The sequence below is a fragment of the Labrus bergylta genome, chromosome 14 (genome assembly GCF_963930695.1).
Source record: "Labrus bergylta chromosome 14, fLabBer1.1, whole genome shotgun sequence".
Taxonomy (NCBI): Eukaryota; Metazoa; Chordata; class Actinopteri; order Labriformes; family Labridae; genus Labrus; species Labrus bergylta.
The window spans coordinates 17146512-17159068 of NC_089208.1; the positions used below are offsets into that span (position 1 = coordinate 17146512).

The following is a 12557-nucleotide window of genomic DNA, read 5'->3' on the forward strand; positions in this document are numbered from 1 at the left end:
ACACAGAAATAGCCTACTTCTTCCTTGTGGAGTATGCTAACACTCTCTGTGGGGCTGTCCATAGTGCTGAACCTCAAAAGTTTCAACATATATTTTCTTTCTTTCTGAGATCCTTTCCTTTTGACATCTAACATTTATAGAACACATATGCTGTGTTGTCAGTGTTTCTAGTTTTTCCACTTAATTCTGCAGAACATATGCTTGTATTGGTTGGTGGAGAAAAAGGGGGAAGTCAGTTCCCATGTCAGTCAGACATGCTCACACAAATCTCTGAGCTGTACGCGGTATATGTATTCAAGCTTATTGATTTGTTTGCCAACTTTATACTGTACAAGTAGAGAGCGGGACCAACTCTCCGAATGGGACTTTTTCTTTTTATTGAAAATGGATCAATCGTAGGGACTGACCAGCGCCTCATTACACAGGCTCCAGTGCCTGTACATAATTATTGTAACTGGTTTGCAGCAAACACAAGTCGCCGTAAATTAGGGCTGTTATAATGGAACCAATTGCTTGGAAATGGACCGACCGACTCTGGTGAAGTTAAATTCGCCTACACATGCAGTCATGATGAATGGGCTGATTACGTAGTCAGGTAATATCAGAGTGAAGTAGCTGTAAATTAGGAGGACTTAAGAGCACTTCTTTTGCCGCCTGAGCTCTCTCTCTCTCTCTCTCTCTCTCTCTCTCCCTCTCTCTCAGTGACAAGCGTCAAAAAATACCACCCAGGGAGCGAGGAGCAGCAGCTTTCCACGCAGCCACACTCAGCTCTTGTCCACAATCCTGTGCGTAAATTGCAAAACTCCTTTTTTTTCCCCCAGACGAAGTCACAAGGAACCGAAATGACAATGAAAAGAGTTGTTTTTTTCCTGTCCTGATGGTTCAAAGTAATCGATGCCAGCGGGCTGATTTGACTCCACATGTCTGAGAGGATAGTAGCCTACTCGGTCAAGACGCACCGGTATCAGCCTTCTTTGGGACCAAAATGAGAGAGAAGATGTGGATATTTTACAGCGCCGACAATCCGAAGTGTGTGTTTTCTCTTTGGAATCAGTGGTGTTGGTGTTACGCAGCGCTGGTGTGTTTATTGTTCTCGCCTGTCAGGACGGATGAAGGGTGTCCGTCTTCCTGCGTCTGTGCCAGAGACTCGGGGACGGTGACCTGCCGTGACGGAGAGGACACCGAAGTACCGGGAGACATACCGGAGTGGACGTCCACCTTAATACTGAGGGGGAGAAACATCTCAACTTTACAGCGTGGCACGTTCATGATCAACGGCTCGGAGTTGGAAATAACGACACTCTCGCTGTCTTACAACGGGATCCAGGCCATTGAACCCTACGCCTTCTTGGGACTCCCCCGGATGCACTTATTGGATCTGAGCCACAATCAGCTGGCGTCTATCTCAGCTCGGGCTTTCCACGGGTTAGTCGAGCTACGATCTCTTTACCTCAATTACTCGATTTTACCTGTGGCCACGGCGCAGCTCTCAATTGCGCTCAGCACACACAGTCTGCGCCACCTCCACAGGCTGGAGTTGGCGGGAAATGGTCTAAAGTCTATACCCTTAATGAGGTTAGATATCTACAACCTCCACGGGCTGGTGCTGATAAATAACTCCTTAGAGAACATCGGGAGTGAAAATGTCACAAATTTGTATCAGCAAAGGCGTTTACGCGTCTACCTGTCTTTAAACCCGTTTCGGTGCACCTGTGAGCTGGAGGCGTTTTACTACTGGCTGAAGAATTCCTCTCAGTGCCCGGATGCTGGGCGGCTCCTGTGCAGCGAGCCCGAGGCCAAGCGGGGGATTCCAGTGGAACAGCTTCGGGAAGAGGACGTGGATTGTATGAACGAGAACCTAGAGGCGGTTTCGTACGTGTTCCTGGGGATAGTGTTGGCACTGATCGGGGTGGTGTTTCTCATGGTGCTCTATCTCAACCGGGGAGGCATCAAACGGTGGCTCAACAACATCAGAGAGGCGTGCCGAGACCAGATGGAGGTCTACCATTACCGCTACGAGCAGGACTCAGACCCCAGACTGGCTAATGTGGCAGTTTGACCCACTGAAACATGTGGCCAGGACTGCATGGTGAGAGGACATAGAGAACGACTTTGAGCTGAGAAGTACTCTATGAAAGCAGATTTATAAGATTCCTCTCGGACCACCATCAATAGTTTGTTTTTTTTAAGTTTCACTCTCAGCAGCAGACTGGCCAATGAACTGCAAGAAGCCCTCTCACTGAATGAAGTACACACAGCCAAAGTCAGTGAAATGGCAATACGGTCAGTGTTGCACTTGCACCACTGACGCTTCCAAGCAGTGTTGTAAATACTGTACATACATAGCTTTTCATGCATCATGTTACCTTACTGTTTGTTTTTGTCAGACTACCTGTGGTATTATTTCACTTCAGTGACAAATGTAGGCCATAAAGGCTTTTAGAATTCTGATTTGTAAACAACAAACGAAGGTGAATCAATACTGAGAACTGCAGCCTCTGTAAACAGCTGCAAATGAGTAGTCTGCATTCATGAAACCCTGCAGGGAGAGTCAGGTAGAGAGTCTGTTTCTAATGCACCAAGACAGAGTATTATGCAAAGTGAGAGATGAGAGAAAAGTGGTGAAGAAGGGGGCTGGAGTTGAGGGTATCCTGTTGGAGGGCCATGTTAGTTCAAGCAGGCATCATTTTTCATCATCCATGGCACAAGTTACAAACCTTGTTTTTATGAACAGCGCTTTGATCCTGGAAATAGCACAAGCGTGTATCAAATGACTCCAAGTCAGTTTATCAGAAGCGGAGGAAGAGGAAGAGACAGACTCTAACCATGCATGTGATTGTTGTAGGCATAAAAAAACAACTTAAACGTTAATAAAAGGTCAAAGAGAAACAGAGAGTTAGTCGTGTTCTTTATGCCAGTTCATTTTAGCATCACTGTTGAGAAATGTTCATGCAGAACTTTGCAGAACATTTTTAAAAAGTAGAAATGTTCTCGTTTGGAATAAGCTGCTCTTTTTTTTTCCAATTTGCTCGATGATGGTGCAAGAAGGACATTTTTAAGTGATCTCAATGTCAGTAAAAAAGTCACATTGTCACCGCCTCTGGGCTCAACACCAAAGGTCTGAACTATCATCAGTTTCTTTTTTAAAAGCACAGAAGCCTGGCAGAGGTTTGAACAGAGGGACAGAACAGGAAAACATGGCAGTGTTAGTATCATCAGCACTGTGACTAATAAAGCGTGCAGAATGACAACCGACCTGCAATGTCAGTATCTCTCCATGGCTCGGAGCTCATCAAATCTTTTTACTAAAGCTCTACATTATGATCAGGGGGATTTGGGAAACCAAGGTCAAGCTTGAAACGCTGGCAAAAACACAAGAGGGTAAGAATGTGTGTGAGAATATTCATTTCAGTTACGTGTGTTCGTCTAAACAGATCACAACTGACACACGACAGGCAAAAAGTAAATCAACAATTCATATTTAAATACCACCAAATTCAAACAAAAGTTATTATCTCATGACGCTTCACATAGAGAGCAGGTCTGGGCTGTGCTCTTTGTACAATTTAGAAACAGACAGACAAGAGGAAATACAGACAGCAGCAAAGTATAAAAGCTAATAGTAATGGTAGAAATATGGCTAAAAGTAGATGAAGTGTGAAAACTGCCATCATTTAAAAGGGCTATTTGTTTCTGAACAAGCAAAAGCAATAGTAATTCTGTCTTTTCTTTATGAAACATGACTCTCGAGGAAATTGGAAGTGGAAGTGAACACGAAAACAATCAAATGGAAAACAAAACCATCCAAGCGGAAGAAAGATTTCCATAAAAAAAAAAGTATTTTCATCTGCACTCATTTTACATTTATTCCAAATAAATGTAATACATACCAGATGTGAATCAACAATAAATTCATAATCTACAGTAGACTTTAATGTACAGCTGTGTGAGGATAATTTGCATGTCTTTTGGCCATTAAAGATTCAAATATATATTTTTTTTGATTAACTAAAAATGTATATTTCAGTTGAACCCTCAATGGATAGACTGATCTCGGATTGCAAATGTTTCATCTTATTTTCCATGTTAAGCACTCTTGGTGAATGTATTTCACTGTGTCAGCAGTGTTCAAGTCGACATTACATAACAGCGACATCTGAATGTGAGACATTGTCACTTGTTATGTCAGATGACATGGCAGTGTACCGCACTCTGGCGTGTAGTATAGTGAGGATGATGAGGTAGACAAAGCAGAGATCAGGGGGTGAAAGTGTGTGGACTTAAATCATTTTGACGTCACACTTGTTAATGTTTCTTCAGAAATGATGGTGGAGCTTGAACAACAGAGCTCCTCATGGTCCCAGAGAAATGCTTGAGAGCTTTCCGAGGAACAGAAAAGACATCCACAATAGAAAACTTTACACAACCATTTATAAGGGAGAGTTGAGGTATAAGTCAGAAGACACAAGGTACAAAAATAGAGGGCTGAAAAAAACCTGTACAATAAAAAACATGATGTGTAGGTTTGTATGTGTTTGTGTATGCATTGGTGTGCATGTCATCAGCAACAAGAGTTTAGCCATGAAATCCTGAGATCTACAAGAGTCTGCACACATCCTAATACTAATGTTAACCCCCTGTATTAAGCGGCCCTCAATGACAATACCAAGATGATGTTGAGTAGGTTTGATATTTTACATACACTGAGCAGCTCCCGGCTAAAATGACTGAGTTTGGAAGGATTTTGGTTAACGTAAACATCACATTTAACCTTTTAAATGCAGCAGAGAGAACTCCCATGATTCCCCGCTAGCCTCCACGTCATCTTTTGTTATTATGTTATGGAGAGCCCCCTGGAGGCGGAGTTTACATACAGTGCGTTTAAACCAAAACAAACTGCTGTTTGGCGACACCTCCGCTATTCTGAAGCCTTCGATCTACTCCAGCGGCACATTTTCAATTTAGTGGAAACTGCTGGTAAAAAGGAAATTGAACAATTTCTCATGTATCACTATTTATTTTATTACCCTGTGTTGGACTTCTCTCCCTGTGTTGGAATTTGGGATATACATAAAAAGGTAAGACAACAAAATATTCAGTTATGTTCTGTAGTCAAAGAAAAAAGTCTAAACTTATTTTTCCAAAGTATTCAGGCTTCAACCCTGCTCTCTGTGACCACTTCACTTTACTTTTCATTTCTTTGTTTCTCTTACATTTTTCTACATTCCTCTTATAAATACAGTATTTTTCGAAGACTTTCTCTTTGCCCTACTCGCCCTTCCATCTCTCCCTCCCTCTCTCTCCACTCTCATCTCTCGCTCCTCTTCTTCCAGGTAAATGACTTTATCCAGTTGAGTGACTTTGTAAGGACGCAGGGACAGGGTTTAAGCTGAGCCAAGCGAAAAGGAAGAAACTCAAAAAGAAAGATAAAGGGAGGCGAGTAGAGAAAAGATTCATTATGCTTCTTTAGTCCAGGCACCAAATGCCCTCGCCTTGAGCAGAGGGATGACTCATCCTCTTGCTCTATATACAACGGTCTGTGAGGTTGAAGCCCAACTGCAAACTAGGGGCAATGTCTTTAAGTGAAGGTCAAAATATTAACATTACTGTTGAATAGCTGAGCTGATTATATCTTGGCATTTGAACTTCAGGGTTCATTTTTAAATAACCGCCATGTTCCTCCACTCACACTGTGTGAGTGTCTGAAGAAAAAAAAAACCTTGTCACAAATAACTAAATGCAAGGAAAGTTTATTCACATGTCCAGGTGAAATAGACATCATGTGAAGCAGTTCCTGATGTGACTTATGTCTAGATAGATAGATAGATAGATAGATAGATAGATAGACAGACAGATAGACAGATAGATAGATGAAAAAATGATTGTGATTGCTGCATATGTACTTTTGTGATTGAGGAGGAGAGGTAGAGGTTTTGGTGTGCAGGAGGAGATTGAGGGTAAATTATGCTTAAAACACCAAGTTACACCCAGGTGAAACTTTCTGTAATATTTTAAAGTTTAGGTCTAACCCAAGTAATGTCTAATGGTAAAGGATGGTATTAGGCTAAGGGCAGGGCATGTAGAGCATTTTGAAAACCATTGGAGGGGAACTGTGGGCTAATGAACACGTCTGCCAGGAGCAAAGCCTACTACAAGTGGATGTGATGTCATATTTCACTTTTCTAACTGATTTTCCGCTATCGCTGTCTGACACAAAACCAGCCAGCAGAACGCTCTCCTTCATCATAAAGTACACTCCTACTTGGAAGCATACGTCTTTCACACTATGTCACAGCAATCAGAAATGTATGGCTGCTCTGTCTCAGCTTTAACAGAAGTTTTCACACATATAAGGAGACAGAAGCTCTTTTCATAAGCTTTGATTTTGACTTCTCCTGGGTAATAGTACAAAAGCACACGCAGCATGAGGGATTATGGTTTAAGAAACACAGAGGATGAAAAATGTTGCTTCCCTTGAACAGCTAATTCCCTCTTCTTCTCTTTTTTTTCCAGCTGGGTTACCACAACATATCAATCCTTAAATATTGCTGTGTCTGTTTTCTAACACATACTGGAAATGAAACTCAGAAAAACTTGATTGAAGTTGATTAATGGTGGATAAATAACGTCTGAATGATTTTATGTTTTAGTTCTTTATCAAAATGTATCTACATACCTCAAATTGGCATTATGTAATGACTTATTCTTTGTCAAGACTTTGGTTATCTAAAAGTGTATTTTACTTGTCCATGCAAGAAAGTATTTTTTGCCTACCAGTACTAATGTGAAGAACAAGAATTGCGGGCAAGCAACATTAGTTCTACTTATGGTTGTCAGGATACCAGAATTTAAAACTTTAAAAGCATAATAAACATGGATATGGAGACATGTTTCCATGGCAACCAAAAAATAAGGCTCCCAAGATTGGGCAATTTGTTGTTTTAATTGACAAAAACACACTCCTGTACAGTGTCTAATTGCAAAAACAACATTCAGTACTGAAATGTTGTGAATGTATTCATGAAATTCAGACAGTGTTCTTTCTCTTTCTCTCACGGAAGCTTTGGGTTTAAAATATGACTGTCGATCTGTACATTTTGGTGCATGCAGGGAATCATTTTAAGCAAGTACACGGCTTGGAGCAAGGGCAACAAAATATCCCGACTTGAAATCAGTAACCTGTGCTCTCAAGGCCATGTCATAGAATAAATAATGGAATAAAAATAGGAAAAACTACCCATACTTGTCGGCTTTTTGTTGACAACCAACTGATTGTTGTATAGGAAACTGAATTAACACAGTTTTTTAAAGACTTCACAGTACAAAATGAATAAAAGATGTCATTTAATGTCACACCCATCAGATTTATTTCACAAAAGTCTCCATTCAACTTTGACCAGATTCTGCAGGAGGATTCCTCCTCAGAGGAGGAGCTGAGGTGAGGTCATAGAGTGGACCCGTTACACCTCTGTGACCACACACACAGTTATGAAAATGAGTCAGAGCTGTGTTCACCTTTTAATAAATACCGATAAGCTACAAACAAATTCAGTACCATCTCTTCACAGCAGCCTTAATGACTCATTCTAAGTGTGGACCCCCATATGTTCTCCTTCTAGCTTTAATTGCTAGGGGCTCCTAATAAGTTCTTAAGAGATTAATTAAGCTTAAATTTAAACAATAAAAGGTTTGTTTGTTACAGGCAAGGTCATTTGCCAGCATTCAGTGCTAATGTCATGGAGCTCATTAGAAAAACTCCCAGGAGTCAAAAAAGGCAGGAGTGAATCCTTTTGTCTCGGGGTCAACGTGTCCTGATGGAAGAAAAAAAAAAAACACGTTCAAAGAAAACTGAGCTCTTAGTTTTCCATTTATAATTGTTTTCTTAGGTGTGTTTTGATAAGACAGCAAAGAAGACAAACAGAAACTCTCAACGATATTGTGTGAGACAACGAATACACGTCTCAATAATCTCTTTATAGTTAAAACAATAAGATGATACATAAATCTAATATTGCTCCTGCATAATTCAATTTTCTCGGTTCATCTGCAGAGTAATTACAAACCCTGGGAACTAATATATTCTACTGTCTGATCTCTTGAGTCTGATATTGACCAGCAGAACAGATTCTGTTTTAACACGCTGTACAGGTATCAAAAATCTTTAAACAGATGAAACCTTTAAACCTGCCTGAGAAGTAGTCTGTGCGTAGAATGAGTGTATGAGAAACACACAGAGAGAGAAAGTCCTGACCTTAATCTGTGCCTGTAGGTCAGGCCTTAATATCTCAGATTTTACACGCCAATTTTAATCATACTTCCCCAGCAAGGGCTCAGGTGCTCATTGGGGATTAGGTCGTTTGGTTAATGATAAATATCCTTCACATAGCAGGTTAGCAGAATGATTGAAAGAGATGACACCGATGCTCAAGATAAACCATCACTTTCACGCACTTTTCATCACAGACTAGGTCGACTGCCAAAGACTTCCACAACAGACGGATAAGAATGTTTGAGAGTAAAGCCAGGGAAGCCAATGGACATAAAGATAACCCTTCGTTTTTTAGGTTTAGACGTAAAAAATACTGGTTTAGGAACTGATCATGGTTTGAGGAATTAAACCAAACACAGGTAGTAACCCTGATTTGGTTAAAACGTAAATTTCATTTTCTACATGACAGTTTCTTGTCAGTTGGTTTTTGGATGTTGCATTTGCTTGTTAATTTTCATCGTTTCTGAATATGCTTCTTCCGAATATGTTTTCTTGAAGTAAGTCATTGCGGCCCTTGCCAAGCCTTCCCCTAACCAAGAGGTTGGGCCTTTCTCAAACCCTCCAAACCACACTTTCACACTCACGTCTGCCACAATGAATGCGGTCCAAAACCTCTGAGTGTGCAGACACAGTGGGCTGTTAAGCCCTCCAACAGCCAGCCTGCACTGATGCTGATAAACTGAACATGGGTTTATTGTTTGTCATAGAAGATGCTCCTAACATGAATGTTTCATGTTGTAACTTGGACAGACCAAACCCCTTTAAGCTAAATAGTAGTTACACAAATGTCCTCATCTGCATTAATATGAGAGAGTTTGTCCTAAAGCTTGTCACTGAATCTAATCCCTCCATTTTAACAAAGGATGCTTCATGACAACAAACAGAGTTCACTCCAGAACAGAGTGGTTATGGGGAGAGTCCGCTTTGAGAAACACCCGTTATATCAACTTTAATATCTACAAACCATGGTTTGACCAACTTTCCTCCTCCCCATGTGGACTTCCTTCTATCCTTACACTTCCTCATTTGACTTCTCTTTTGTAGCTAAAATCTACAACTATCACTAAAGATTGCCATCTAGCAATTTACTGATACGAATCACTGTGAGCTGCTTGCACAATCTATATGACCATATTTTTCAAATGTCGGTCCGTATTCCGCAATGCCGACATGCCATTTATCAAAATGTGTATCTCTATGAACTGAGAAATCCTCCAGAGCCAAATTTCCTTCATTTGTCAATACAAATGTGTGTGTCACTTAAAAAAAAAAACTTTATCCACAGCAGTGTCTACAAGCTGCTGTCTGTGTTTCTGCTTTACCCCTCAGCAGCTGCTTTGCTGCATCGAGACGTTAATTAAGCGTTTAGCAGCTGGGCTGTCTTCTCAAGGACAGGAGGAAATACAACCAGAAACTCCACCAACACTTGAAGAAATGTTGCAGTTTCTGAGGTGTAAATTAACACCACAATATTGCAAGATTTGCTCATCCACATATGGTACATTTGACAAAACACACCACTTTGGCTTCATTTTAAAAACTGCTTCACATACAGTATATAATTCAAGATATCCTTTTTCTTTGTTTGTTTTTAATCACTGTAACACTTCATGGAATGATAAAGACTATGAACGCCCGACAACAACTATTCATCTAAACAACAAAATGTTTAGTGCTCATTAAATCTCACCCTCATTAATCACACTCTCAACTTCTGCAGCGCTGCTAATTATCTCCCAGTGTGTCTATTTGAGCAGTGTATATACAGTATGTGATGGGCAGCTTATCATTCAAATGTCTGTAAAAAAAAGAATAAAAAAAAAAAAGTGCAGTCTCAGCAGTTTGAATATTTCATGCTGTCCTTCACTTGAGAGAAACAGCCAATCCCCTGACCGGTCATAACATTGGCCCGTTACCTCAGAGAGAACAGCACCTGCTTCGACAACCTGTCCGTCACTTTCAAAGAGCTCTGTCCTCTCAGCACAAGCTTTTTTAAAACAAAAACATTAAAACAAGCCGTTAAAATACCATACTTTAACATATTCACAGATTTGTATTTGAATTTTTAGTTTTGTCCAAAACACTGCTAGATCAGAAAAACTCAATAACAACAGAACTCCTCTTTCCCATCCACCCTGCAGTGCAAAACTGATGCACACATCTCCATCGTTCTGTGTGGTGATTTATTCAGATCAGAACAACTTTATTATATCATTTGTCATACATCTGAGTGCACACAAATGTGTTGCCTCCATGATTGACCTCATCATACATTCTCCAAATTGTGTACTACTGCCCTCGTGTGGCCACAGTGAATCTGGACAAAGTCAACCGGTTGCTGTTTTCTTATCCACACCTCACTGCCAGCTCACTGTTGTATTTAATGTGACTACATGTCATGTATTTACAGCTTCACAATGTGTTCAACTTCTCTCAGTTCTAATCTTGTCTGAAACTGAGAATAAAAGATTTTTGGAGGGTCTCTGAAGAAAATGCATATTTGCATTTGTGCTTGTTAATGAATACAATCCCTAATTCACCACGCTCATAATCCCTGACACGTCTCCACAAATTACTTGTGTGTAAACTCCACTCTCAATCTGATTGTACCAGCACAAATGTTATTGTGCATATAGCTAGCTATTTTGTAACAGTTGTGTAGCCATGAGCGATAATATTTTATCATTAGTCGATAATGAGTCCCTTTGTCATCAATCTCTATGCTACATACAGTCCTCTGTAGGTTGTTTAATGTATTTAAATTATGCATATCTCACTAGTCACCTGAAAGAACACATTAACTTATTAGGAGAGTTACCTTATTTATAATATAGAAATGATAAATCATTATTGTACTCTGAGGGAAAACTCAGTCTAAAGTAGACACATCATAAAGAATATAGAAATTGTTGATGATAAATAAACAGTAGTTGTATGTCTTTGTTAAATAGGGTCTTTCTTAAGGATTAAAAAAAACCTCATCATCCACACATACTAATGGGAACACGTGGATCAAATATATGAGGGCATTCATAAAAATAAAAAAAAGTTGTTTAACAGAATAACTTGTGTTGCAGCATCTGTATCTGTTTCCATGATCCTTCTACTGTAAGTTATTCATCATCAATTACAGAAACGTGCATATTATCTGACTGATAATTTTGATTAAGATATATAATTGTGAGTTTAGTGCTTTGTATTAAGGCCAAGGCAAATTAGATCAATAAGGCTCAGGTCTAAACAGTAAAAGGTTCAAATTGATACCCTAAAAAGATCATCTACCAACATGCTCAGGATACAACATCATATATATTCTCATAAGAGGAATTTGTGTAGATTTAAGAGAGTGTTTTCTCCCATCTGATGATGAAGGTAGCATTAGGGTTAGACTCTATTTATTTATGTATGTTATAAACCAAACTCCAAACAATTCTTTTTAAGCTATGCAGAAAGTGTCACAAGGGCATTTATATTCATCTCAAATGTCAGTTGTAATAAATGTGAAGTTTTCAGTCTAAGTATGGTATAGATCAGGTTTAATTACACCATTGGCGGTACATTTCAAAAGAATGAGCATGGCCCTTTGGGGCTCATTTGGCTGACAGGATCCTGCTTATAATGCTGAACAATAACATGAAGACGACAGATTTTTTAATCAGTTTGACTATATTATAATATTCAAATTTGCTTATTTGACCTATTACAGTAATCAACTGCAAAAATAAATGTCACTGGTGGGCTTAATTACAAACACTATGTTTTTTATGTGTCATGCACATGTTCATTGACCTCTTGGCTTAAGAAAAATTAATGACGAAAGATGTGTTTACATCTGTCTTCTGTCCAACTCCTTTCAGCTGTGCATGAATAATCAGCAAACGATATCTATGTTTATGCCGTTCCGAAAAAGCCAATTGAACAAGCAGTGATGTCGTAGGTGTTGCATGATGAGTTGAGTTGTTTCAGCTCAGACGGCCGAGTGTCACCTGTTCTGCCTGTCATGCCTCCAGAGAAAGTTAATTATATCAAGAGTTTTTGCACATCAATTTCCCACAGAACTCATTCTCATTTTTTATCCATCAAAGTCAAAGTATCATTAGTCAATGTCAGGATCACAGAGATATAGATCGGGCAGTTTCAGTGCAGCCATTAATCAAAGGAACTTTAAGATAACAGCAGAAGTTTGTTCAAGTTTCTGTTTTTTGGACACATAAAACACATAAAAAGTTAATGACTTGGGGTATAACATTTCAACTCATTGGCGAAAACATAGCTTTCTATTTTCTAA

At 39.6% G+C, this 12557-nt stretch overlaps 1 protein-coding gene across 1 annotated transcript; it reads left to right on the forward strand.

The window, feature by feature from the left end:
* Positions 1–719: 719 nt before the first annotated feature.
* On the forward strand, positions 720–7279 carry waif2 (Wnt-activated inhibitory factor 2). The gene has a single exon (XM_020644093.3). It carries the CDS (start codon positions 986–988, stop codon positions 2057–2059), a length of 1074 nt encoding a protein of 357 aa, XP_020499749.2. The 5' UTR covers positions 720–985; the 3' UTR covers positions 2060–7279.
* Positions 7280–12557: the final 5278 nt, after the last annotated feature.